The sequence below is a fragment of the Populus alba genome, chromosome 12 (genome assembly GCF_005239225.2).
Source record: "Populus alba chromosome 12, ASM523922v2, whole genome shotgun sequence".
NCBI classification, from domain to species: Eukaryota; Viridiplantae; Streptophyta; class Magnoliopsida; order Malpighiales; family Salicaceae; genus Populus; species Populus alba.
Genome location: NC_133295.1, coordinates 11,637,869 through 11,665,779, shown reverse-complemented (window position 1 = coordinate 11,665,779; position 27,911 = coordinate 11,637,869). Strand labels below are relative to the sequence as shown.

At 37.6% G+C, this 27,911-nt stretch overlaps 3 protein-coding genes across 5 annotated transcripts; 2 read left to right on the top strand and 1 right to left on the bottom strand.

Annotated features, from left to right (window-relative positions):
- The first annotated feature begins 707 nt into the window (after nt 1–707).
- On the top strand, nt 708–14,458 carry LOC118044712 (uncharacterized). Of its 2 annotated transcripts, XM_035053151.2 has the most exons (28): nt 709–939; nt 1,033–1,237; nt 1,379–1,497; nt 1,624–1,740; nt 1,925–2,071; nt 2,238–2,612; nt 2,715–2,872; nt 4,497–4,618; nt 4,720–4,811; nt 4,897–5,137; nt 5,257–5,320; nt 6,907–7,055; nt 7,170–7,240; nt 7,340–7,513; nt 8,620–8,691; nt 9,549–9,650; nt 9,741–9,830; nt 11,412–11,487; nt 11,570–11,666; nt 11,761–11,830; nt 11,983–12,162; nt 12,300–12,422; nt 12,507–12,590; nt 12,700–12,884; nt 13,012–13,150; nt 13,249–13,308; nt 13,784–13,888; nt 13,967–14,458. In XM_035053151.2, the coding sequence occupies exons 1-28, from the start codon at nt 793–795 to the stop codon at nt 14,078–14,080; spliced, it is 3,678 nt and encodes a 1,225-aa protein (XP_034909042.1). In that variant the 5' UTR covers nt 709–792; the 3' UTR covers nt 14,081–14,458. The 2 variants fall into 2 exon arrangements, with proteins under 2 accessions (XP_034909041.1, XP_034909042.1); XM_035053150.2 differs by having other exon boundaries at nt 708–939; nt 2,238–2,872.
- Nucleotides 14,459–15,646: 1,188 nt separating this feature from the next.
- Nucleotides 15,647–20,721, top strand: LOC118044713 (conserved oligomeric Golgi complex subunit 2). 2 transcript variants are annotated; one of them, XM_035053153.2, is made up of 12 exons: nt 15,650–16,146; nt 16,438–16,632; nt 16,811–17,147; nt 17,662–17,823; nt 17,973–18,072; nt 18,199–18,414; nt 18,555–18,663; nt 19,245–19,445; nt 19,630–19,737; nt 19,904–20,029; nt 20,118–20,252; nt 20,426–20,721. In XM_035053153.2, the coding sequence occupies exons 1-12, from the start codon at nt 15,682–15,684 to the stop codon at nt 20,537–20,539; spliced, it is 2,268 nt and encodes a 755-aa protein (XP_034909044.1). In that variant the 5' UTR covers nt 15,650–15,681; the 3' UTR covers nt 20,540–20,721. The 2 variants fall into 2 exon arrangements, 1 of the variants encoding a protein (XP_034909044.1); XR_012167555.1 differs by lacking the exons at nt 20,118–20,252; nt 20,426–20,721 and having other exon boundaries at nt 15,647–16,146; nt 19,245–19,515.
- A 5,865-nt stretch (nt 20,722–26,586) lies between these two features.
- On the bottom strand, nt 26,587–27,864 carry LOC118044715 (anther-specific protein BCP1). The gene has a single exon (XM_035053156.2). The coding sequence runs from the start codon at nt 27,519–27,521 to the stop codon at nt 27,216–27,218; it is 306 nt and encodes a 101-aa protein (XP_034909047.1). The 5' UTR covers nt 27,522–27,864; the 3' UTR covers nt 26,587–27,215.
- Nucleotides 27,865–27,911: the final 47 nt, after the last annotated feature.

The following is a 27,911-nucleotide window of genomic DNA, read 5'->3' as shown; positions in this document are numbered from 1 at the left end:
TTAAACTACAATCCAGTCCCTATAGATTCAAAAATGATCACTTTGGCTCCTCTAGTTTAAAAATCCTCATTGTTAATTCACGAGGCAATGTTTGACACTACGGTTGAAAAGTGTTTTTGAAAATTTTAAATTTTTTAAATTATTTTTGTTTTAAATTAATATTTTTTTGATATTTTCAGATAATTTTGATAGGCTAGTATGAAAAATTATTTTTTTAAGTATTATTTTAATATATTTTAAAATAACAAATATTTTAAAAAGCAACCATTACTACACTCCAACAATCTCTCAAATAAAAAAAAAGACTCTAAGATAAAACTTAACAAGTATTGGATTTCCTTAAATCTAATTCCTAAAGTTTGGAAATTTCCAATCTAACCCCTAAAGTTAAATAACAAATACAACACAAAGAAGTATTCATGGTTTCATTTTCTATTTTTTCTCCCATCCTACCCTTTTCAACTTCTATTACATGCAGTAATACCACACAAAAATTAGGTTTCATTAATGTATTTATAGTAAGTCCTTAAATATTTTTCAAGATACAAGCAGAAAAACATAAATAAAGGACAAAAAAAAATAAGTATAAATTACCAGGGATTGAAATAACGTTTAGACTCAAGACTTTATTATTAATAATTGTTTTTCCTTTTGTTGCAGTAGCAAATAAAATAAAATAAAGAAAAAACTGAAATATATATATACGAGCACAATAATTCAACCCTGAAAGTCTCTCTCAATTAGCTCAAACAAAGTGAGAGAAAAAGAAAATCTAGAACCAAGAAAAAAAGAATGGTTTCAACGAGAAGGAGTGGATCTCTTTCTGCTAACAATAACAGCAAGAGATCTTCCTCCTCAGATGACAATAATAACAATAACAGCAAGAGATCTTCTTCCTCAGAGGATAATAATAAGCCACCATCACCTAAACGTCAAAAGGTAAATATATATATAAAATTAAATCAAATCACTACGTGATTTTCTGGTGTCGTTCCTGGAAAAAAGATTTTCATTTCTTTTTGTGGGTTTCAGGGAGAGAATGGTGGAGTTACGGAGAAACCGATGCCGACGACAGATAATTCTAAGGAATCGAGTCCACCGGAGGAGGAGGATCCCGACGACGGTGGACCTGGAGATGCTCCGACTACTGGTGGTGGTGGTAGAGGCGCTTTGATTTCGGGGAAAGGTCAAGAAACGGCGACGCCGGCGGTGGCTGTTGTGACGCCGATCGCTGAAGGTCGGTCACTTTATTTATTTTTAAAATTTTCTTTTTTAAAACCTTGAACTAAATTTCGTATTTTTTTTTGAATTTTTGAGAATTGAATTTCAAGTGTTGTTTGGTTAAATCTCTATTTTGTTTTTTGGATTTGATTAAAAGGTTCTACTCCGGTTGTACTGGAGAAACCGCGGAGTTCGTTATCGACTTGGAGTTTATATCAAAAGCAGAATTCAAGTTTCGAAACGCCTTGGTGTAAGCTGCTGACACAGTCTGCTCAGGTAGTTCGATTTGCGATTATTGTTAAATAAAGAGTTTTTTTGTTTTAGTTGAAAAATTGAGAATTGATGTCCAAAAAGGAGAGATTTTGAGGTTTGACTAGAATGTTGATTGTGTTTGGATTGCAGAATCAGAATATAGTAATTTTCACGTCCAGTTATTCGATTGGTACGACTAAACAATGCGATTTTATATTGAAGGATCACACAATGGGCGCAATTCAATGCAAGATTAGACACACACAGGTATTGGTTGTATGTTGAGTTTTTTTGTAGGATGTTTTGGCAAACACAGTGTCCGTGTTTGTTATCTAGAGGGCTGTGAATCGGGTATTATAGTGGAGTTTTGTTTGATTAATAGTTCTTGTGGAGGTGAACTCCTGAATATGTATATGCAGTTTGAGTACTCATTGTTTGTGGACATGATCAGCGCGAAGGAAGTGCTGTTGCTGAGCTAGAAAGCTCGGGGAGCAAGGGATCAGTGCAAGTAAATGGGACAGCTGTCAAAAAGGGTGCTATCTGTGTGCTTAATTCAGGAGATGAGGTGGTCTTTGGTGCGGTGGGGAACCATGCCTATGTATCCTCTACACTGTTTAATTTAATGGTTCAATCTTTCTTGTTTGTGGATTCTTCCAGCCACTTACCTTCTTTCCCCTTTCATTGTTTTGTTTGCAACCGTGTAGAAAATAGATGTTATTGTTTCATTGTCACATGAAAGTTTCCTTCATTTCTGTCGAAAATAGATTTTTCATCAACTCCTGACTGAGGTTGCGGTTAAGAGTGCTGAAGTTCATAGTAGCCTGGGGAAACTTTTGCAACTCGAAAGGAGGTCAGGGGATCCATCGGCTGTTGCTGGGGCGTCAATATTGGCGTCTCTTTCAAGCCTCAGGCCTGATTTATCACGCTGGAAGTCTCCAGGACAGACTGCCAGTAAAATACACCATGGGACTGAGGTGCCTGCTCAGTCAGTTGTTCATGGTGATGCGGAGGTTGAGCTTGATGGCATGGAAGGCAATTCAACTCCAAATTTAGGGAGTGATAAAGCTGCAGAGGTTGGAGCAATCAACCAGAATCTTCCTCACGATTGCAGCCAGGACTCTGGCACAGAGGCAGGCAATGTAAAAATCTCTGGGATGAATGATTTGATAAGGCCTTTCTTCAGGATGTTAGCTCGATCATCTAGTTGTAAACAAAAATTGAGCAAAAATATCTGTAAACAGGTATTGGAAGAAAGGAACGAGTGGCTGAAGGATTCGCAGCTGGCATCGACCTCGGGTATGTCATTGCGGTGTGCAGTATTCAAAGAAGACCTTCATGCTGGAATTCTCAATGGAAAAAACATAGAAGTTTCATTTGATAATTTCCCATACTATTTAAGGTATGATTTTCTTCTTGCCATCTTTAGTTCTCAATTTCATGTTATCTAGGTGAATTTGTGTTCTCCAATGGCTTTTTTTTTTTTTTTTTTTTTTTTAAATTTTAAGTTTCTTAGATTTTTGGTATGACGTCATATTTCATACTTTCTACTGGCATAGCACAACATATGAATATGATTATTGTTGCTAGTTGTCAGAGAAAATGTTCGCGTGCCTGGCTGTTTTTGTGCATTTAAACTGTCTATTCTCCAAATGCGAAATTGTGGTTCTGATTTGAATGTTGAAAAATGAAAAAAGCTGCAGTTTTAGCTCCACTGGGTGCTCTGTTTGTTTCAGGCATGACTTTTAATGCTCCTATGCCAACAGCCTTCCCTGATATTGGCAGTATTGCACTAGTCTACTGGTGGAATATTCCTTATTAATGTCCCTCTGTTTGTTAATCTTATGTCACGCCACCAGTTACAATGATTGTTGATTAGGGAAACCCATGGTAGAACTGAAAGGGTGAAAGATAATTTCCTTGGTATAAGGTGGCTTAGAAACCCAAGGTCTCATGGATAATTTGCCTTGCAAAATGATGGATCGAGCTTATAGGAATTCAGTATATGATACAATTAGGATTTAAGATCTGAAATGTCTCATTATGAAAGGAAGGGATGGTAGAAAAGGGAAGGAGAAGAACAAAGTAAATATGGGTAGACCCATGGACATTTTATGATTAGGATGTCTGGAGCTGAGAGAAGCTGAGTACATGTTAACCTGGGATGTTATGCCTTTTTGAATGGGGACCCTACCTATGAGCTTGATAAACCTGTTGAGACAAAGTAATCAATAAAGACAGATGAGAAATTGGTGAACGGATCGCACACCTGTACACAGCTTGAATATGCATCCATGTAAAACCTGGAAGCTGGATTTGGAAAAGCCAAGCTTTTGGATTTGCATCTTGTTCAGACACTGGTACTGAGGATACCTCACACAAAAATATCCTGGGATAGGATGTGCCAAACAAATGGGATGGTCTGATCAGATATGTTATCCATCAGGATGTGGTGACAATGCATGGCAGGTTTGGGGGTGAATTACACTTGTTGTGTCACAAGTTGGTCATCCATTGAGGCATGGAACATTCGTTCGACTTGCAATGTCTGATCTGTTCTTTGGGGAAATATTAACACAGCAACTTGCTGGATGCATTATACAGATCTCCCTGCCTGTGGACATGGGATATGTGAAATGGATGGTTTGAACTGCACAAAGCAAAAGTACACATTTTCTGGTTGCTGAGAGCTGAATGGCTGTGGCATATGATCCTTGTTATGTGGTGACTGATGTGGCCGCACCTATCCTTCATTTCAGTGTTATGTGAAATTTGTTGTATAAAAATTAAACTGCAATGCATGTGTGTGTGATTTTGATTCAGTGGTGATTTTACCTTATAGACATGTAATTTTCATTAAATGGTTCTTTTTACCTCAAGAGATTTGGTACCCCAATAATTCTGTAATCTTAATCAAGTGGGAAGACACAAGGTTCATTTGAACACAATTGTATTAACCAGGGATTGCAAATGGCATGATTATTTATTTGCATGTCAATCTCAGATTTGTCATCTTTCTTCTGCAGTGAGAATACAAAAAATGTGCTGATTGCAGCTTCATTTATACACCTGATGCACAAAAAATATGCAAAATATACCTCAGAACTAACTACAGTCAATCCACGTATTCTGCTTTCTGGCCCCGCAGGTTTGTGGGCTTTTTACTCCCATTGTTACATTTTAGATTTTGTAAAGGTTAACTTTTATGAGAAAGCTTGACCTTCCCCCCCTTTTGAATGCTGTTTGTAGGTTCTGAGATATACCAGGAGATGTTGGCAAAGGCACTTGCCAATTACTTTGGCGCTAAATTGCTTGTATTTGATAGTCATTCATTTTTGGGTGTAAGCTAAAACTGACGTGCTTGGCTATTATAGCTTTCCATCTGTAGTTTATGAAGACCAATAATCATCGATTGTTAATTTGCAGGGTTTGTCTTCCAAGGAAGCCGAGCTTTTGAAGGATGGAACTAATGCAGACAAATCCTGCACTTGTTCTAAACAAGTTCCTGTGACAACAGACCCATCAAAGAGTGTGAATATATCAGCTGGTGAAACAGACACACCTAACTCTTCAAATGCACCTGCTAGCCAGGAATTGTTTGAGATGGAAGACACCCTGCCTTCTTCTTCTGGTCCAGGGGCACCAAGGAATCGCTTGTTTAAAATAGGTATTTAAGCTATTGCTAGAGAGGCCTTCTATTTGTTGTTCCCTTTTCTTTCACATTCTTGATCTTTTGGTTTTTCTTGAGCTCTGGCATAGCAATATACTCCAAACATTAACATGCAGGTGACAGAGTGAAATTTACAAGCTCATCTTCTAGTGTCTTATATCAAACAGCATCACCATCAAGGTACAATCAGTGCGGACCAGTTTCTTCACCTTTTTCTTCTCCCTTTTTACTTCGACCAATTTTTTTATGGTATCTTGAATGTGAACTTTCCTGATGTTCAAACAGGTTCAGTACTTCTCTTGATCAATGTATAATTCTTCCTGAACCAAATATTTCTCTTATACCAAATTTGCAATAAATGGTCTGCACTAAACTGCTCATCTTCTTCTCATTCAAGTGCCATTGAAATGAACCTATTTGGTCAGATGATAGAAAATGTAGATAAAAAAGGAGGGGTTGCGGATGAACATTTTGTTAAATGTGGTGTCATAGATATCTTCGTGTTGGAAAAGAAAAATGTGGTGTCATGTACTTGATGTGGTTAGGGATGGAGAGAAATTCTAGACTTATGCAGAAACTTTCTGTATTTAAGCGGCTAATATGGCATAGAGTAGTTTTATTGGTGTTTTGGCTTTTGGGACTTTTCGATTTCTTAGCTGAAATTCTTCAGGGTTGGAAAACTCTTTGTTTTAATGTTCTCCATTTGTTGTAGGCATTATTCCTTTTCTTTTCTTTTCCTTCTTTTTTTTATGTCTTCTGTCTTGCATTAGGCATTTTTTTTTGTGGCTTGTATTCTTTCATGATAAAAATTTTAGTCTTCCTAGAAAAAAAGATTATTTACTTTTGCTTAACTGAATAAACAACAAATCCCGAATACTTGGATAATTGAAGCAGCCCCGGTGGTGGGCTTAATTAGGAGCTGTATTTGATATAATTTGGATGTGCTAAGGAATTTTTGAGCACGGTTCGCTTCTTCTGTTTGAAGTAAATAATTCACTTCGCATGTTATTCTTACTTTATGGATGGATGCCCAAAAAATAGCGCCTTGTCAAAATTGATGAGAAAATTGATCTTGAATTGATTTTACTTTTGATCGAGATTAGGGATAATGTTTGATTTGATTGCAGCATTAATGCAAATCATAATTAACTAGGAGTTGAAGTGTTAGGAAATAAAAGAGTGCAGATTTGAAAGAACAACAGAAGCACTTATTTGAGAGAGCTTTAATGCTATTTCTGGAGCTGTAGCCTGTTAAGGTCTGGATTGTTGTAAATATTCACAATCAAGAATGACTATATGAACCTGTTATAAATTCTAATGTAAATACAAACATGGTTAAGTTGATCCAATTTTGGTAAAATTGAAGCTTAATGCATCCAGTGTTTCAGATCTGCATTCCCTTTGGCAACACAGAAGAACCAGCATGTACCAAAAAAAAGACAAAAAAAAGAATGAAAGAAAAAATAAAGAAAAAGAAAAGGAAAAGGAAAAGGGAGAAGCAACACTATGGTTTATGAGGGATGAAGGGAAATAAAAAAATAAAAGGCATAACCTGATTCTAACATGTTGGCAGCTTAATTCTCTCTCCCTCTCTGTGTCTTGTCTCCTTGATTGATTTCACTTAATTTTACTTAGACAAGCAACCCGTCATATTCTTCTATAGTTATTCTCTTTCCAATTTGTAGTTTTTTGCTGTCTTCTTAATTTTGTTGTTGTTGATGCAGCTTGATGTTTAACCTTTGATCCGCTCTTAACTCTTAATGCAGGGGCCCACCTTATGGGATACGTGGGAAGGTTGTTTTGCCTTTTGAGGACAATCCTTTGTCAAAAATCGGTGTGAGATTTGATAAACCAATACCTGATGGTGTCGATCTTGGAGATGTTTGTGAGAAAGGTCATGGATATTTCTGTAATGGTATGTTGAACTGGATCATAAACATTATCATGCACATATACTTGATAAATGGTTCTATATTTTCTTTCTTTTTTTAATCTCAAGTTATTTAAGTGTCTTTTACTTTCTCTCTAGTTACTGATCTTCGTTTGGAGAACACAGCTGTGGAAGATTTGGACAAATTACTCATTAACACATTGTTTGAGGTAGAATAGTTTAGCTCTTAAGCAATTGTAACTCATTTTGTTCTGGCATGTTTTATTCCATTTTGTTGACTTGCAAAATCTTATCGAATCTTTCTTCAGGCTGTACACAGCGAGAGCAGAAATTCTCCTTTCATTTTGTATATGAAAGATGCAGAGAAATCTATTGTAGGCAATTCAGATTCATATTCTACATTCAAAAGCAGACTTGAAAAGCTTCCTGATAATGTGGTAGTAATTGGTTCTCACACACAAAATGACAATCGGAAAGAGAAGGTAATTTTGATGCAGTCTTTTATTAGCTTGTTTTAGTTTTTGCGCGCATGAAATTTCTTCTATTCAAAGATTAACAATCTAAATTTATTTTTGACAATCAGAAAGAGAAGGTAATTTTAATGTAGTTATTTATTTGTTTGTTTTTATTTTTGCATGCATGAAATTTCTTCTATTCAAAGATTAATGGTGCTGATCTAAATTTATTTTTGAAATTCTGGCATGTTGTTTCGTTGAAGTTCAATGATGCAATTGAGGCTTCTCAGGCTTTTGTTTCCTCAGTTTTTAAATAAAGTCAATGAATTCAATATCGCTGTAGAATTTAGAAAGTTTATTCCAGAGTATTTTTTTAAGTGCGTGTCTTCTGTTTTTGTATTATGTACAAGTCACACAAACATTTTTCTGCTGTCATAGCTTTTATGGTAGATAAGAGGAAAAGTGTATAAACATGTTGTACTTAATCATTTCAGAAGTCATGGATTCAAAAGGCAATGATAGTGCTTTGATGGGTGCCTTCTTTAAACAGAAATTGAGTCCCGATATCATTTTTTGGGTGATGAAAGTGCCTGTCATCATTAACTATGATGAGCCAACACTGGTTAATGAAGATTCACAGACTTGACGAGCATTGAGGGCATTGTGCATCACTGAATTATGTTTGGAAATCGTCTTAGTTGATTTAATTCAACTCAACTAAGCCTTAGACCTGCTTAGGCACATGAATCTCTTTGCAAAACAGTTTGTCCAGTTTTAGGTGCTAACGAGCCAATGTGTAAATTCTATGAGCTTAGCTCCAAATCATCACAAGTGGAGGAAGTGGCATTGCTGCATTGAAAAATATAGATTATAGACCTATCTAGGAGCTATAGGCATCACACTTGACTCAGTTAAGATCCTTCACTTTTCTTTTAAAAACAAACAATTAGTAGTTCATTGTATGTTTATTCAATTTTGTGGTGCATGTCTTGATCTTGGGGGGGGGGCTTTAAAAATTTGAGGCTGTATGTTGCGTGGCACAGAATTTTCTCTCAACCTTGCATTGTATCGTCTATGCTCTTGCTATACAAATCTTGTCATTTACTTACGCCATGGTGTTTTCCCCATTACAGTCACATCCTGGTGGTCTTCTTTTCACAAAATTTGGCAGCAATCAAACTGCTCTTCTTGACTTGGCTTTTCCGGTGACTCTATCCCTCCCTCCTACTACTATTTTTTTTTTTTGTATTTTTGTTTAGAGGTGCAACAGATATTTCTTTTTCTGTCCTGACATTTTGATTCTTTTATTGTATACGTGGCTGTGTGTGGTTCTTTTATTTATGTGTGAAAAGGGAAGTTTTCCATCTCTATGCACTTCTTGAATGTAATATTGCTACTTTTCTATGCTTCTGAGTGGTATGTATCAAAACAAAGGAAATGTGTGCTTGCAGGTTCTTCTTTTCCGTGGATGATTGGCATTATCATAATTTCATTTATTTTTATTGTTTGCCTTTGTTCTAGTGTGTTCAAAATAGCAGTCTTAAGCATCATCAACATATTCTATTTATCTTGCAATAAATAAATAAATAAATCTACGTCTTTTGTTATTGAGAGATGTTTTAAGAATAGTCTCATTGAATCAGTGCATCATGTGATTAGTTTTTGTTACCTTTTACATTATTCTTAGCCAATATATTAAGTGAGTATAGTTGGCATGTTTGCTAAAAAGCTAGATGCCTTGCATATGGATCCAACTTTTTTACACTTGCATCAGCCTTCCTGAGACATTTTATACTGGGGGTATTGTGTCAGTTTGAAGGCCTTTTCATTTTAGTACTGTTTTTTGGATCTCTTGTTGAAAGGGAGAATCATTTGAATAATATTTTCTGGGAAGTAATGCATCGTCCGTACAGCACTTTCTTTATTAAGCTGTTTCTTTTCATCCCTTCTCTCTCTCTCTCACACAGGCAAGCTTGTACTTGGCCAATTGATAACTTTGTATTACATCATGACTGGTTTTGATTTTCTGATGATTGATTTTGGTGCCTTCTGATCTTTTCAGGATAGTTTTGGAAGACTTGGTGACAGGGGGAAGGAAGTGCCAAAGGCAACAAAGCTTCTGACTAAGCTCTTTCCAAATAAAGTAGCTATTCACATGCCACAGGTGTGTGTGTTGGATTACTGATTTTTTTCCTCTTTGATTTGAACAAAAATTCATGTGCAGTGTATCATTGAAGGTTGTTAATTGATGCAGGATGAAACTCTTCTAGCATCTTGGAAGCATCAGTTGGATCAAGATGCTGAAACTCTTAAAATGAAGGGGAACCTAAATAACCTTCGCACTGTGAGATATTGATCCCATAATATAGTTTGCAGCTCCTTTTGTTTTGTTTATTGATTAATTTTTAGCTTCAGTTTCTGTGGCTGATTTTTTACTCAACTGAGCTTCATTTGACAAGATAATTTAGGTTTTTTTGTATAAATAGTTCAGTCACTGATTCCATGCATGTGATAATGTTATCCATCCATGTTCTTATATAATTTGCTGTTGCAAAAGGTGCTTGATTTTTCTGGTTGGTCGAACCTTGTGGTGCATCAGTCCCTAAAATAACCATCATCCTTCAGTAAATATGTCAAGCCCAGCCATTCGGGGAAAACTTTAGAGCAATAGTCTTGATGCACTTTTCATGTTGCTTTTGGGCAAACAGTTGAACAGAGTGTCTTCAACTGTTCATTGCTTTTTCAAGTTCAAATGTCAGAACACATCTTAGCTTTTGGCTGTGAAGTATGTTTGAAAGGGTGGAAAGCCAGAGGAAAGAAATTACATTCTTTGCGAGAAGAAGATAATGTGAAGGTGAAGGGATGTTGGCCTGTAGCCCACTAAAATCAAATTCTTGGAAGTGGAGATGCTGTGTGAGGGGAAAAGAATTACTTTACTCACTGTCCCTCACAAAAAAAATTTCTTTAAAACAAAAGGATGGATTTGGATTTTTTGTTTCTCTTCACTTCCTTTCCTTAAAATTTCATACCTCAAAACTGAAATTGTTTCCTCTCCACAACTCCCTGCTCTTCAGTTCCTGTCTTGAAAAGATGGTGACGGATTACCTGTTTGGTGAGAGATGCCTATGTGGAGTGAAGGCAAATTATTGATGCCATGGTAGTACCAAATAAGGTTGTAGATACTCATACAAGTGAGTGGGCTGTGTTGTGAGGTTGACATGGATAATACTTTGTTTTCATGTTGAAGCTTTCTTGTGTGTTTAAGAGAATGGCCTTCGATGATAGTTGGAGGAAATGGATATTATGTGTATTGCATACTACTCAAGTGTTGTCAGGTTTTGTCTCAGCTTCTGGTGGTCTCAGACAAAGGGATCTGGTTAGTCCCTGTAGATGGATAATACCCTACTGGTGGCTACATGTACTTGGCAGAACGTTTTTCAAGGAAAATTAGTTGACAACTTTATGCTTTACTTGTTTCCCTGATTTCAGTTATGTTCCATCTCATGTATAATATTTAGTATTTCTCTGAGAGAGTTCTTTTGCATCAATTGCTTTACTTGAAGTCTTCTAGATATTGTGTTGAAAAACGATGTGATAATGTGTGTGAGCCTGCTTTCTCATGTATTCAGAAAGGTGGACATTGAGTGGCCTTCTTTTATTGTGATAAATGTTAACTCGTGTATGCCCTCTGCTTCCTTCTTATTTTTTTTTGGTGTTGTTTCTGTTTTCTTATCTGTTTTATTGCACTCAATCTGGTTGGAGATTAAACAGTATTTGATGAAATCAAACAGTACCTTTTCTTTCATAACCATCTAATTTCTGTGCATATAAAACACTATGATGGATATTGTAAATGGTGGTGCCAGTTAAAAATTAAGGCATTTGGAGATGGGTCCTTTCTCATTGTATGCCATTTCATCTGTAGGTTTTGGGCCGGTGTGGGATGGAATGTGAAGGACTTGAGACATTATGTATCAAGGATCAAACACTCACAAATGAAAGTATGTTCTGTATTTAACACATTGCAATGTTAACTATTTTCAGTGATCTTTTCAAAAACTCATGTCTTTATGTGCAATGCAGGTGCAGAGAAGGTAGTTGGCTGGGCGCTGAGTCATCATCTAATGCAGAATTCAGCTAATGCTGATGCTGATGTGAAGCTTGTTTTGTCCAGCGAGAGGTAATTGATAGCTTTCTTGTATCATTTTCTTGACTCCTAGTATTGTTTACTGTGTTGATTACACATTTGTAATGCTGCTTTGCAATACTCGCAGCATCCAATATGGGATTGGAATCTTGCAGGCCATCCAGAATGAATCTAAAAGCTTGAAGAAGTCACTCAAGGTGATTAATAGATTCTCACTTGAAGATACTACTAAAAGCTTATTCACATGCACAATTTTTTTGAAGCATGGAGCTTTAAAGAGCTACCTAATTTCCTATTTGGGAAGGTTTCATGTGCTGATCACCATAGTGATTTTTTTGGACACAATCAGGATGTCATGACAGAAAATGAATTTGAGAAAAGGCTTTTAGCTGATGTTATTCCACCTAATGACATTGGAGTTACATTTGATGATATTGGAGCTCTTGAGAATGTCAAGGACACCTTGAAAGAGTTGGTGATGCTTCCTTTACAAAGGCCGGAACTTTTCTGCAAGGGGCAACTAACCAAGGTCTCTGCATATCTCTATATTCAGTGAAACAAGTTATTCATTTAAAGGAACTTCGACATTTGTTTTTAAGTAATAGGATTAGGCTGTGGTGTGTATATGAAGAAAGGTATATACTCACGGTGATCGTATGAGTGCAGCCTTGCAAGGGCATACTTTTATTTGGACCTCCTGGTACTGGAAAGACTATGCTAGCTAAGGCAGTGGCAACTGAAGCTGGTGCTAATTTCATCAACATTTCAATGTCCAGCATCACGTCTAAGGTTAAGATTATAGCATGCCTTCTTCAATTTATATATGGATTTTATTTCCTGATCTAAAACTTATTCTAATTTTGCATGCTACAGTGGTTTGGTGAGGGTGAAAAGTATGTCAAAGCTGTATTCTCGCTAGCCAGTAAAATTTCCCCTAGTGTTGTCTTCGTTGACGAGGCATGCTTCTTTTTACTCTTTCAGCATTTTGCACACCCACACCCACACCCACACCCACTCACATTGAATATACTCAATTATTTATCTGTGGTTTGGCTGTGTTGCACAGGTAGACAGCATGTTGGGCAGGAGGGAAAATCCAGGAGAGCATGAGGCCATGCGGAAGATGAAAAATGAATTTATGGTGAATTGGGATGGTCTACGAACAAAAGATACAGAACGAGTTCTTGTACTTGCAGCTACTAATAGGCCTTTTGACCTTGATGAGGCTGTCATTAGAAGGCTGCCACGAAGGTAATATTTTACTCTGATTTTTTGGGCTCTTATATCTTATGCATGCGAGTCCTTTAGGAATACGTAAATTTTGTTTCTACAAACCCATGTTCTTTTAATGCCAGTTCATTTTCATGTCCTTCTACAGATTGATGGTAAATCTGCCTGATGCTCCAAATAGAGCGAAGATACTCAAAGTCATTTTGGCAAAAGAAGATTTGTCTCCTGATATTGATTTTGATGCAATTGCCAGCATGACCGATGGATATTCTGGAAGTGACCTTAAGGTTTCAGCTCCTGTTCTTTCTCTTGATTACTTTTTTTTTTTTTTTTTTATTATCAAACTTGGTGATTGTCTTACATCTCTATGCATGCTATATGGCAGAACCTATGTGTAGCTGCTGCTCACAGACCAATTAAAGAGATATTGGAAAAGGAAAAGAAGGTTTGTCTATGTTCTTTTTTCTTCACCATCAAAGAGCTGTTAGGTTAAATTTGATGCATTTACACTTATGATCAGCATGTAATTTATCTTACAATGTCCTTTTCTCCTGTTCCATGCACCTTCTTTCAAGCATCTGTGGTGTACTGTGTTCTTTGTGAAAAAAAGAAACAAAACGGTGTCCAGTGTATTGTATAACTATATTTGCTCATAAAATGCCCACACAAATACACTGCACTCCAATCAAGTTTTGACGAGACAAGTACAGTATGGATATCAGATAATATGATTCGTTGTCAGTTTAGCTTCATGAAAATCCTTTTGGCAGTTCCAAGTATTGGGTTTTGCTGCTACTCTCTGGATGCCACTAAAATTAATTGAAGAGTTTGTGCTAATCTAGCAAAGCCTTATTTTATTTTATTTTACGGGCAGAATTAGATTATCCTAGGATTTCTTCTAATATCACAATTTATTACAGGAACAGGCTGCAGCTCTAGCAGAAGGTAAGCCTGCCCCAGCTTTAAGTGGGAGTGCTGATATCCGGCCCCTAAACATGGTCGACTTTAAAGATGCACATGAACAGGTAAAAACGATGACCAGATTTTATGGACTTGTATCATGTGCGTGATCTTGTTATGATATTTTCCCTGTATTTAAATAGGTATGTGCAAGTGTTTCATCTGAGTCAGTAAACATGACTGAGCTCTTGCAATGGAATGAACTGTATGGAGAAGGTGGTTCTAGAAGAAAGAAGGCTCTTAGCTATTTTATGTAAATTTTCCCTTGTGCAACAGCTTCCTATTTTCTTACAAATCTCCCGTTCCTAAGTAATTTTGCCGGTCTCAATTAGGGCTTGTCGAGCAGCAGCCATTTTGTCTGTAAGGTGAAATATAGGCTTTTCTAAATCATGTTTATTTTCTTATCTCAACTGTGGGGATGGCTGGTATAAAGGGCGTGAAGCTTTTGTTTTGTTCTCAGTCCCCTCTGTATTGCATTAACATTTATTGTTGATTTTAAGCTTATTAACATCTGAAATAGAGAAGAGAGTAGAGAAACTGAAGACCTGTCAATATAGTGTATCGTTAACTCTAGTGAATTATTTATGGTGTCTTGATTGAAAAGTCAAGGTAAGAGGAGCATTTGCTTTTTCTTCTCTTTTGGGTCAATCATTATTAATATATTCTCAAACTATATGTAGCTGGAAGATCTATCTATCTATCTATCTATCTATCTATATATATATATCATGTATTCAGAATTTAGTAAGTGAATATCAATAATAAGAAACAAGAGACACAGCTCCACATGCTCATGATGGCTCATCATTTTTCATATAATAAGAAAAAAAAGACTCTACACTCGTATCGTATATAGTTGCATAAACACGACTTGAGACCTTAAAAGCCATTTCTACTCTTCAAACCCACGACCGTTTAGACTTATGGGAGTCACTAATGTTGCAAACAAAAGCATTTAAAAATCGAGGAAAAGGGAGAGAAACTCACGTGTTGAAGCTGCTGCGTTGTTGATGTTTCTGTCAGATTAAAAGAAGATGTCCCTAGAGCACTGCTGTCTTGGCCAAATCATGGCCTTTGATTTGAGTCAACTAATCTTGGCCATCCAACCATACATAACCTGGCTTTCTGTCCTGTTTTTGCAGCTGTCATGGGCCTGCGATGACTGAGGTTTTTGAACTTTATGTGCAGCTAGTACAAGAGGATTAATGGAGGTATATTTGTCTTCATTTTGGAGCAACAAAATAGGAACAAAGGTCATGACAACATGTTCTGTATTGGCAGCGTTTGAAATGGTGGTATAATGTACCATCTTTTTGGTGTATTTGCAGCTTGAATGTAGGACTAGAGGGTGTGGTTTTTCGCCAGCAAGCATGAACTTGGAGGCCAAAGTGCTTTCTTTTCAGGAAGATAATGTCGAAATTAACAAGCATTTCTTGATTTTCTGTGGGTACGAGGCAGGAAAATGTCGTTTTGTTTGTTTGTCTCGATGGTTAAAAATCGTGAAATGGTTTGAAAACACAATTGTTTTTAATTTTAAAACAAAATTATAAGAAAAGTAATCTAAACGATGGTTAAAGTCGAGCCTCGGTAAAAACATTTTGTTAGAAGGGTCAAAATCGCAACGTATTTTTTATTTTTTCACCCTTTTTAGATTTTTTAAAAATATTTTGGAACGGGTTAGGGTTCTGAATCCAAATTATTATGCTTAGGAAGCAGCACATTGAAGAATATTACAAAGTTGGAGGACTAACTAAAAAACGTTTTTCCAAAAAAAACCGATCCCACCTCTGTCTGTACTATATAAATAGCCAAAACACACCGTATCCCACTCAATTTTCTCCTTCTTTCTGAATCCAAGATGGCAGTGGATCCGATCCAAACACTTCCACCACCAAGATCCGCTACGGATTTCTTCTCGGACCCGCTCGATTTCCACCCGTTATGGTTTAAACCGGACCTTTTCCTCTCTCCGAACTTCGACTCCGACTCTTATATTTCGGAGCTCCGAACTTTTGTCCCCTTCGACACTCTTCGATCGGAACTCCAAGCACACTTAACTTCCCTAAATCACGAATTAATCGATTTAATCAACCGTGATTACGCAGATTTTGTTAATTTAAGTACCAAACTGGTCGATGTGGATTCTGCTGTCGTACGGATGCGGGCTCCGTTATTGGAGCTCCGAGAGAAGATTGAAGGGTTTAGAGGGAGTGTGGAGTCGTCTCTTGTGGCTCTGAAGAATGGATTGGAGCAGAGATCGGAAGCGGCGGTGACTAGAGAGGTTTTGGAGTTGTTGCTTGATACGTTTCATGTCGTTTCTAAGGTATACGGTCGTTTTGTTTGATTGGATTCTGTCGTTTTGGTGATGTAGTAAGATTTACTAGATCTAGCTACAATTTGTGTAGAATTGGAATGTGGTTTTATTGATTGGGAGATGTCATTTTTGGGATGAGTGTGTCTTGTATAGTGAAAAAGGTGCTAGATCTTGGAAGCGTTTGGAATTGGAATTCATAATGAAAGGGATTGTTTCTCTAATTAGGTTTTCGAATATGCTGAATTCTTGTTTCATATTTTTTGTAGTAATTTTTATTTATATGTATTTCGATGAGTGCAGGTTGAGAAACTAATAAAGGAGCTACCTAGTGTGCCTGCTGATTGGTCGAATGGAGATGTGAATTCAACAGAGAAGAATGCTGCAAGCAACGGCAGCATTGAGAATGGGACAAATGTAAGAGAGACTCAAAGCATGCTTTTAGAGAGAATTGCCAGCGAGATGAATCGACTTAAGTTCTATATTGCTCATGCACAGGTCTGTGTTTGCTCGTATCTTCTATTTTTTTTTTATATGCGTAGGAACAAGTTTTATAGAATTCTAATTCAAGACTGTTGAAAACGCATAAGCATATAAAATGAAGTGAAGTCAATGATTTTTTCATAGAAGGTCATACAATTTGTGCTCATGTCTATTCTCTCTTATGCCAGTACAGAACCTCCCTTTCATTCAGAACATGGAGAAGAGGATTCAAGGTGCGAGCTTGTTGTTGGATGCAAGTTTGGGACATTGTTTTGTAGATGGACTGGAGCACCGGGATGAAAATGCAATCTATAACTGTTTACGTGCTTATGCTGCTATTGATAATACCAGTAGTGCAGAAGAAATTTTTCGCATGACTATTGTGGCTCCTTTAATACAGAAAATTATTCCACATGGACCATCAGGAGGGGTTGTTGGGGCATCGGGAGATGGACTTGAAAATGATTACCAAGAAATCAAGAAATGCATTGAGAAGGACTGTAAATTCCTTTTGGAGATATCTTCTGCTGGTACTTTCATTTACTGATTTATCACTTTCACCCTTACAACTCGGCAAAGCCTCTTCTTAATTATTTGGCTAATCGGCTTGTATGAAATAGATCAATGTTTGTAGCTTTGTTTTTGGCCTGGAGTTGATCTGTTGATTCTTGTCAACATCTTTCTCTTGAGGTGCCCCTGATCCAAGCTGCACTACTGCTTAACATATTTACTGATCTCAATTGCATAGGGGACTGATTTATCTGTCTATTTCATTTTTTTGGTGTCACCCTGTTTAACTTGCATGTTTTGGGTAAATGTTGTTTTACATAAAGCATTGGAATTTAATTGTTGTGCCCTGTTGAACAATCTTCTATATTATACTCGTATACTCGCAAGTTATCCTGCTGTTATTTTAGCGTAAATACATTTTTCAGAACTTGTATCCCTTTTATCATGAAGGCATGCCATAAATATACCAGCTCTGTTCCTGTGTCTTTGAATGCAACTTATTGTTTCCCTTTTGTTTTTGTTTTTTTTTTCCAGAAAATTCAGGGTTGCATGTATTTGATTTCTTGGCTAATTCAATTCTGAAAGAGGTTCTCTCTGCGATTAAAAAGGGAAAGTCAGGTGCTTTTTCCCCTGGAAGACCTACTGAATTCTTGATAAATTACAAATCAAGCCTAGATTTCTTGGGTCATCTTGAAGGTAGCATGTGGCACCTTTTTAACACTTGATTCTTTTTTACATTACACCCTCAGGATTAAGAAAGTTTGCAGGCTGATATGATTACTCTGTAAGATTTTATGAAAATGTATTGTGTTCATTGTAATTTTAATGTCCAATTGTTATGCAAGGCTATTGTCCATCCAGATCTGCTGTCACTAAGTTTCGAGCTGAAGCCATCTACATTGAGTTCATGAAGCAATGGAATGTTGGGGTTTATTTCTCTTTGAGGTATGCAGCACAGCTTCTTCTTTTTTCTCCTAAGTTTATTTTGAATTGACATATCTGTTGGTCTAATTTTATTTATTGCATTGATACATCCTGTAATGAGGCTGATTGTGCATCTGCTAAAGACAGGTTCCAGGAAATAGCTGGTGCTCTGGATTCTGCACTTGCAACAACCAGTCTTGTACCAGTTCACAATTCACCTTCTGGTAATGGAAGTTCTCAAGATTTAACATTAAAACAAAGCGTCACTCTTTTGGAGAGCCTGAGATCTTGCTGGAGAGAAGATTTTCTCATCCTCTCCTGCTCTGACAAGTTTCTTCGCTTAACATTGCAGCTTCTTTCAAGGTCAGCTTGATTGAGAATGGACAAGTCCATTGAGAATCAATAATTGACTACTATTATTTGCTTGTTTGGATACTTTTTTGGATGTAATATCTAATAAATAATATCTAAAATCTTTGTATTGATTAACAAACATTTGACAGATTTTCAAATTGGTTGTCATCTGGGCTGGCTGCTCGTAAGACGGGTAATACTGGCTCCAACTCCAGATATGAATGGGCAGCTTCAGCAGTTCCTAATGATTTCCTCTATGTATGTGTTGTGTCATGATTCTATTATTTGTCTTTTATGTGACATGAATATAAACCTTGAAATCTTGATCAAAAGAATGCCTTAAGCTAAAGGTCTTGATATCTCATTCTGCTATACACCCCCCCCACTCTGGACCATTTTGCAGTCTAGTGTGGCTAATGCAAACCATTCCAGGAACATGTACACCTACTATCCTTGGTCTTGCTCAAGTGAGACAGATACTTTGCATCAAGTGAGACATGAACTCGGAACTTTCTCTATGTGAGCCATCATCCCACCACTTACACTTCATAGCCCTAACTTTTTTACATTACTTGAGTGATGATGCTAAAGATAGCAACTTCTTTACTAGATTTATTTTACCAGCTAATGACGCAACTTACAGCACATTATATGGTAACCATTTAATGTAATTGTAGCAAGTGTGCACAGAATGTGTTAATTGTCTTGTTACTGTGATTTAAAGCATTCCTAAATTTTGGTTCCACATTAATTTACTGTAAATAAGTATTAATCCCACATGCATGAGTGACAATGATTGTGCTTAACTAGCATTTTGATAGAGGTTCTTTGATTTGCAGATTATTCATGACATAAATTGTTTGGCCACTGAGGTTTGTGGAGATTACCTTGAGCATGTGCTTCAGCTTCTATCTTCATGTTCCACTGATGTACTTGATCTAGTAAAACAAAGCATTTTACAAGGTGGGAAGTCATTAAATGACTTAACACCTTTAGCTATCAATGCAATCACAGATGCACTAGTTGATGAGGCTGTTAAGGTGAGCTGCATTTGGGATTGGCCTTGTTTAAGAATGCTTGGCTTCCTTCTGCCTTGGACCTTTTCTAGATGTAATGCTGCCATAAAAAGTTATTTATTAATGGATAGTTTGACATATTGAAACATTATTCCTGACTCTGTTAAATTAGTGTTTTGAACATTTAGTAACAAAGATTGTTGCACAGGGCTTGAAAGACGTGAAGGCAATTGCTACGACTTTCAGGATGACTAATAAGCCTATTCCTAGCAGACATTCACTCTATGTATCCGGGTTGTTAAGCCCCTTAAAGAAGGTACATATAGTCATCTTTGCTTGTAACTTTTTGTTTTTTATTGCTCTGGTTCCAGCCTTCCAGAGATGTAACTTGTACTTTATTGTAATGAGCTTTAAACATTCAGATGCTGTTGCGAATTAGTTTTATTATGAACTTTGCATTGACCCCATGACTTTGCTTCTAGGATTTTCTGGACATGGAGAAACACAACCCTTATTTGACTAGGGAGACTATTAAGGAGTTACGGTATGGTGCTGCAACTGAGATTACTGGTCGTTATTATGACATGGTTGTTGAGATCGTCAGTGTGGTTAGTGTCCAAATTATATATATTTTTAATCTGACTGGATCTTTATTTTGAAATTCTTGACTTTAATATGTCCATTCATCATGCTCAGGCTAGGAAGACAGAGTCTTCACTCCAGAGATTAAAGAAGGGTGCCCAAAGACGAGCTGGAGTAAGCGCAGATGTGTCAGATCCCTCTGTATCTGATACTGACAAGCTATGTATGCAATATTTCCTTGATATTCAGGTGAGGATTGTCCTTCATCTCCCTCTATCTTTCACCAATTGTTGTGCACCCATAAGCCAAGCATGCATACAGCCATAGTCACCTCCACTCATATAGAGGAACAGTTGGTGTGTATGATTGCAAATGAAATGGTCTTTGCGCTTTATTGGACTTACATGTATGCAATTTATCAGGAGTATGGACGTAACCTCTCTACCCTTGGGGTTGATGCAAAAGAAATTCCTGCATATCGATCCCTGTGGCAATGTGTCGCTCCCCAAGATAGACAAAACGTGATTGATTTGTGAGAGATGGCATTGTTTGCCAACCAGTTACTAATCTACTTTCATTTGTCAATTCCCCACACATTTATTTGGTGTAAATTGAAGTCAGTGTGAAGTCCCATTTTTTTCTCCTTTTTAATCTCAATCCATGAAAATATCCCATGTTCCTTTTCTATTTTTTTATGAGAAGAAAGAATTTTGTACCAGCTACTTTGATTTTTTTTACATAATGTTTAATTCACGAGTAAATAAAGAAGTAACTTTTAATATTGTGGCCAATTCTTTTTGAATCCTATTTGATTGTTTTAAAAGTTTTTTTATAAAAAAATTAAATTAAATTTTATTTATTTATTTTAATTTTTTCTTATTTTGGAAGTAATGAGTTGAAGTGTTGATATTAAAAATAATTTTTTTTTTAAATATATATTATTTTAATATATTTATAAAGTAAAGAAGCTCATGAGTGAAGACGGGTGTTTCCATTCACAAATGCCAAAAATGAGTTAATTAAATACACGGGTAAGAAACGTGGGTTTTTGTCCCTCAAATTCTATGCACATGGTTTGTAGTTAAGCAATGTTTTTCGAATTTTTTTTAAATTATTACATTTTAGTAACTTTATATTAGTTTTTGATGTGCTCTATCAAATAAAATTTTTAAAATTTTAAAATAAATTATTTTAATATATTTTTAAATACATACATATTATACCCTCAAATTTCACCGTCAGGCAAACTGGGCCGAACCAAGAGGTGGTATCTTTGACCTCTAGGAGGGGCATGCCTTTTCTTCTCCTTGGGAGCCACGGATTGGGCTCCAACTTGGAAAGCAGCAGTAAGTATCTCTGGCTATATTTTCCCGCTTAAGATTGCCACTAACATATCTAGCTCTGCTGCGTGGAGTCGTCACAGTTGAAGTTCCGTCCCTTGGAGATAAATGCTTGGCTTCCACGTCTGCCCTCAGTTTTCCATCACCTTTAGTACTAGGAAAACGTGTTGCACGAGTGCATGCAATTTCTTGACTCCAGTGGCTATCCTGAAAGAACTCAACAAGTTTTGTCTCCTTCAAGACAGTTGTGCTGCTCTTGTGATCACTCCACGATGGATCTTGTAAGAGCTCAGCAAGTCTCTTGTTTTCATCTATTGGAGAAGCTTCTTGTTTGGACTTTCTCTGTTTTCTCTCCTGGATGGCAGGTGGCGTGCTATTACGATCATAGACGAGATCAACAAATTTCTTCCCTCCCTTTGTTGGATATGGCTCCCTTTTGGAATCGCTTATTTCGTCAGGTTGGGGTGACCCCTTCATGCCGCTTTGCCGGCTCGAAGCGTTGCTATAGTCTGAATATTAAAAACAACAAATCAAAGGATTGTCAAAACCCAGAAAATCGCTAAAAACCTGCAATTCTTTTGGGTGATTGACGTGTTTTCTCTGGCTGTAGCCTCTCTTGTGTCATAACAGAGAGAACCGCAAGGAACAGACAAGGCATAGGATCATAAAACCTCATCCTTATCGAGATTCTGCAGTGTGCTGTTTAGGTCATTGAACTTGAACTTCTCGATGTATGCTTCAACTCATTTGCACTAGACAAGAAAGAAATTTGAAGAAATTAAGGCAGAGGAAATGTATCTTACCGTTTCTGACACTGAAGAAATCATCATCAGAGTCTGATCCTCGCCAGGCTTGACAATCATAAGAGTTCTCTTCGCTAACTGCATATAAAATGCAACAATGATTTACGTTTTACGTATATAAGCAGCTTGCAAAGCTAGAATTGTGAAATGGAACATGGAATTGTCAAGAACGTAGGAAACTCAATGTAGTCAACATCTATAGATTCCTGTTTCCTGTACCCGAAGGTCCATATATTATAGACTTTTTGCGAAGGATATGTTCACAAAGTTATGACAAAATCTGAACATTTTACTTCATAATTCTGATTAAATGTCTTCAGAAACTGTGCGAGAATAATTGATGCAAGGAGCAGAAGAAATTAACCAATCATACCTATGTCTTGGGATTTTGTCACCGGTGGTGCAGTTAAAGACTGATCAGAATCCATATTATTTTTCGCAATTGGATTATCTACAATGACAGGACTTTCCGTGGAATAAGGTGGATTGGAAACCTTGTCTGTTTCATTACTTGATGAGTTCGATGTTTCACTTACTGAAATACTGATGTCTTGGGACTTCCTCTTGGGAAGCACCATGAAAAACTGATCAGAATCCAAGCTTTTTTCAACCAATCGATCATCTGCAGTTACCAGACTTTCCTCAGAAGAAGATGGCATGGATAGTTTGGCTGTTCCATTACTCATGGCTGAATTTGGTGTTTCATTGACCGAAACACTGATGTCTTGGGAATTTGTTGAAGGCGGATGTGCTAACAAAGACTGATCAGACTCTGAACTGTTCTTGGTGATAGGATTATCTGTATTGACAGGACCTTTTACTTCAACATCGATTTTTCTTGTTTCATTATAAATACTACTAGTTGCCTATGTCAAAATTGACTGAATACACTCTCTGTTTTTCTAAAAGTCTGAATCCCTTTTACATGAGAGTCCCGTTCCTTAAATAGGAAGGAATCCTGATTTACATCAATCCTGATTTACGTCACATTCCTATAATTTAGGCCTAAAGTATAGGAAGATACTTATCCTATAATTACACTCCTATTTCAGCTGTATTTCTATCAATAACAACTACTGCCTATGCTAACATCCCCCCTCAAATTGATGCTGGATGATTAATAAGCATCAATTTGCCAACCAAAAACTGATGTCGCTGTCTGGTCATGGATTTGGTGAACACGTCAGCAATCTGGAGATCGGTGGAGATATGTGGAAGAGAAATAACATGAGCATCGACGGCTTCGCGGATAGAGTGACAATCCACTTCAATATGTTTGGTGCGTTCATGGAAGACGAGATTCGTAGCAATCTAAATAACACTCATGTTGTCTGCATGGAGGAGAGTAGGAGTAGTCTGGTGAAATCCCATCTCGGCAAGCAAGCCACGAAGCCAAACAATCTCTGAGCAGGCAGCGGACATGGCGCGATATTCAGATTCGGTTGAGGATTTGGAGACTCGATCTTGTTTCTTACTTTTCCAAGAAATCAAGGAATCACCAAGAAAACATACACCAACCTATAATAGAGCGTCTGGTATCAGGACAACCAGCCCAATTTGCATCACTGTATGCAACAAGACTAATAGGAGATCCAGCGGGGTAGAATAGACCACGGTTAGAAGAACCAAGTAGATATTGAATGATGCGACGGACTGCTGCTAAGTGTAGGTGACGAGGAGATTGCATAAATTGACTGACTTGTTAAACTGTAAAGGAGATATCAGGTCGAGTAATAGTAAGATAATTCAAGCTGCCAACAAGTTGTCGATACAAAGATGGATTACGAAGAAGATCCCCATCATCACTTTGAAACTTAACATTCACCTCCAAAGGAGTATCTACTGGAGAAAAAGCTTGAAGACCAGCCAAAGCAATCAAATCATGAGTGTATTTCTGTTGGTGCACATAAATACCAGAAGGGGAAGAATGAACCTCCAAACCCAAGAAGTAAGTGAGAGAACCAAGGTCCTTCATATGAAAGGAATCCCGAAGATGTTGCTGAAGTCTGCTAATCAATGTCGAATCAGTGCCTGTGATGACAATGTCATCGACATAAACAAGTAGGAAAACATACCCAGTAGATGTTGTGCAAAGAAATAATGAAGAATCATATTTGCTTTGCACAAAGGAGAAGCGAAGCAAGGTAGTGCGAAACTTGTCAAACCATGCTCGGGGAGCTTGTTTTAAACCATACAAGGACCGCTTCAATTTACAAACAACCGATTTAGAAGATGAAACCAAACCCGGTGGAGGTGCCATATAAATATCCTCTTTGAGATCACCATGAAGAAACACATTTTTGACGTCCATTTGATGAAGTGGCCAACCCTGTGAAGCAGCAATGGCAATAATAGTGCGCACAGTAGTCATTTTGGCTACGGGGGCAAAAGTCTCTTCATAATCCACCCTATTTTCTTGTCGATTCCCCAGAGCAACCAACCGAGCTTTATAGCGGTCTAGAGTGCCAACTTTAGGCCCCTTCGCGATTACTTTCCCCGACACCTGATCCTGCACAAGACAACCATTACGAGAAAAATGAACATCACAGTTATCATCCACCAGTTGACCAACTGAAATAAGGCTAGTAGACAGTTCCGGTGATACAAAAATATTCGTGAAGGTGGGATCAATATCTCTAATTTTAGTGATGGGTATCTGACCACCATTAGCAACCTGAATTTGTGATGAACCATGATACTCTCGCACATTCTTAAGCATACTAGATGAGTTGGTCATATGATTTGAAGCAGCGGAATCAGTAAGCCAAAGTTGTGAATTGGAAGTATTACCTTGTAGCCCTAGGGCCGAGAGGGCTGTAATGATCATTTGCTGCACCATTTCTGGAGTAAGAGAACTGGAAGAGACTGTCACAGATGAGCTTTCAGATTCCACCGCTGGAAAGGCCTGTATTTTCCGGTTTTGAGGACGAGTGGGACACTCCTTGATAATGTGCCCTTGCTGTTTGCAATAATTGCAACACTTCTTTCTACAATTGTTAGCAATGTGGCCATATTCCTTGCAGCTATAACACTGAACATTGCCCATATTCCGGCCTCTACCTCTTCCCTGGGCAGCAAAGGCAGCTGCAGCTGGGTTGTCCTGCTTTAGAGTACTTTGTGTAAGGATTCGCTGTTCTTCCCGCAGTAATTCCCCAAAACAAACATCCAAGGAAGGCAAGGGGGCTCGGTTCATCAAATTCGAGCGAGTAATCTCAAATTCAGATCTCAATTTCATGAGAAATTGATCACGCTTGCTCTGCTCATGCACCTGCTGAATAACCGAGAGGGATTCTGCTGGAATCTGGGCATAAATGATATCAGTATATTCTGCCTATAGATTCTGAAAACCAGAATAATACTCCTGAATAGAAAGATTGTTTTGAGAATAATTAGAGATGTCGTTTTCTAATTGAAAACGTCTAGCATTGTTATCTTGATAGTAAACTTTCTTCAGATATTCTCACATGGTTCTTACTGTTTTGTATGGCCTCAGATTCAGAATAATGAGGGGGTCAACTGACCCTAGTATCCAGGACATTACCCGAGCATCCTTGACCTTCCATAAAAACAATTCTTTAGCATCAGTAGGGGCTGGATCACTCCCATCCACATGACCCCACAATTCTTTTCCTGTGACAAATACTTGAAACTGAAATTCCCAAGCAGAGTAATTCTTCCCAGTAAATCGGACACCAAACAGATCAGAATTGTTTGACATTTTTTTAGTGATACACAAAAAAATCACAAAACCAGGAGAATACAAACCTCAGCTGACAACCGAGAACCAAACCAGAAGAACCAAGAAATTGAGAGTCCTCTGTATCTAGGACTGATTGCAAAGAGCCAGGAGACCGAGAGTCCTATGTATCTAGGACCGATCTAGAATAATCCAGAAACCGAGAACAACAAGAAAGAACCTGATTTTGGAATACAAATTCAAAGGTATAGCTCTGATACCATGTCAAAATTGGCTGAATACACTCTGTTTTTCTAAAAGTCTGAATCCCTTTTACATGAGAGTCCCGTTCCTTAAATAGGAAGGAATCCTGATTTACATCAATCCTGATTTACGTCACATTCCTATAATTTAGGCCTAAAGTATAGGAATATACTTATTCTATAATTACACTCCTATTTCAGCTGTATTTCTATCAATAACAACTACTGCCTATGCTAACAGCCTAAACATTTATTTTGTACGTTTAAAAATAACTAATAGACCCGCAGTGTAGCAAGGGTCACAAATCTGGTCCAAGCTAAAAGCCTCTCTCAAATCATGCAACTTCTCTTCTCCTCCCTCTTCCATTAGTCCAACAAGATCCTCCAATGCCAACAACCCATCTCCGTCCGAGTTCAATGACTCCTCAGCAAGTTTTGCCTCTTTCAAGATCAACTCTCCTCCTATCAAACCCAGAGTTCAATGACTCCTCAGCAAGTTTTGCCTCTTTCAAGATCAACTCTCCTCCTATCAAACCCAGACGACAACCTAGCTCAGATGGTGAAACCTACCTGCCACCATCTTTGTCAAGGTGGTGAAAAACAACTTCAAACTGTCCAGCCTTAACCGTGTTAGAGTATTTAAGATGAACATGAGTACCAAAAGGAGAGATTAACTTGTGTTGCAAGAAAATGACAGATATGTGATTACTTCTTGAATTATGATACAAAATGTAGGATTAAACAACATTCCTGTTTATAAATTTGAAGGCTGTGTTTGGCTTACAAGGTCTTCGGAATGACCATTTCCATCACCAGAGGAAGAAGCTTGTGGAATACATAAGCAGTAAACACATGCAACTCTTACAAAAGAGAAAAGAAATGTATAAATACACAGTGACGTGAATTCAAGTATTGAAGAAGAGAAAGAAAATCTAATTTCTGAGTCTCTGACAAGGATTTTCCCTACCCTGGACTTCATTTTATTCTCTCTCCTCTTCCAACTTGAAACCCTCTGTAGAATTCCTACTTTGCATTTCAATCGTCTTCTTATAACCTCCTCAAGTTAATACTTTTCATGTCAAGTCCTGAAAGCTTGGACGAGGGATTATATAGATTTATGGTCAACTAGCTTAGAAGAAGTAGCCAGCGACAGCGGCAGCTCCAACAATGGCAGAGAACTTGAGGGTAGCAGCACCATCTTTTTCAGAAGCAGGACCCCCAGCCAATGGAGTACTACCCATTGGTCCTGGAACAACAGTGCTACCATCAGCAGAAGGTGCACCAGCCGCATCACCGTCATTAGTACCGATAAAATCATGGCTTAAAGGCGCCTCAGCTGGAGGCAGGTAAGTCGTGGAAGGAGCAGGTGCTGCGGCTACAGCCAACCCAAAAATGGCAACAAAGACAAGAGCAAGAACAATGAGTTTGCGTGCCATTTTCGCTTATACAGAGAATCTTTGCAGATGTTCCCTCCAGGACAGATGGATAGAGAAACACTGCAGGACAAAACAAAGATGAAGAGGTAGATTTGGAAGGAGGCTTGTTATATAGACCTGAAATGTGGTAGAGTTTCGAGGAGAGGGAGGAAACCACGGAAGTCGTAAGCTATTTTAGGCCCTAATAATTTCCATGGAAAGCTCACTTGCAACTCGGCATGCTAATTGATGGTTTATAATCATGCTTCTTATTTGTCCCTAGCCTGATAAATTAATACTGTTCATCCAAAACATTTTCTATATCTAAATTTGCATAGTCAAAAATTAACCATCCATCCTCGTTGAGGGATTTGGATTTTATTTTTTCCCGAAATTTTTTGCATGCAAACA

Bases quoted from the DNA above. Each gene is read 5' to 3' on its own strand.
- LOC118044715 (XM_035053156.2), bottom strand. From the start codon at position 27,521: ATGGCACGCAAACTCATTGTTCTTGCTCTTGTCTTTGTTGCCATTTTT.
- LOC118044712 (XM_035053150.2), top strand. From the start codon at position 793: ATGGTTTCAACGAGAAGGAGTGGATCTCTTTCTGCTAACAATAACAGC. The intron at 1,238-1,378 runs GTCGGTCACTTT...TTTGATTAAAAG, and splicing joins TGTGACGCCGATCGCTGAAG to GTTCTACTCCGGTTGTACTG. The intron at 12,885-13,011 runs GTAATATTTTAC...GTCCTTCTACAG, and splicing joins ATTAGAAGGCTGCCACGAAG to ATTGATGGTAAATCTGCCTG.
- LOC118044713 (XM_035053153.2), top strand. From the start codon at position 15,682: ATGGCAGTGGATCCGATCCAAACACTTCCACCACCAAGATCCGCTACG. The intron at 16,147-16,437 runs GTATACGGTCGT...CGATGAGTGCAG, and splicing joins CGTTTCATGTCGTTTCTAAG to GTTGAGAAACTAATAAAGGA. The intron at 19,738-19,903 runs GTACATATAGTC...CTTTGCTTCTAG, and splicing joins TGTTAAGCCCCTTAAAGAAG to GATTTTCTGGACATGGAGAA.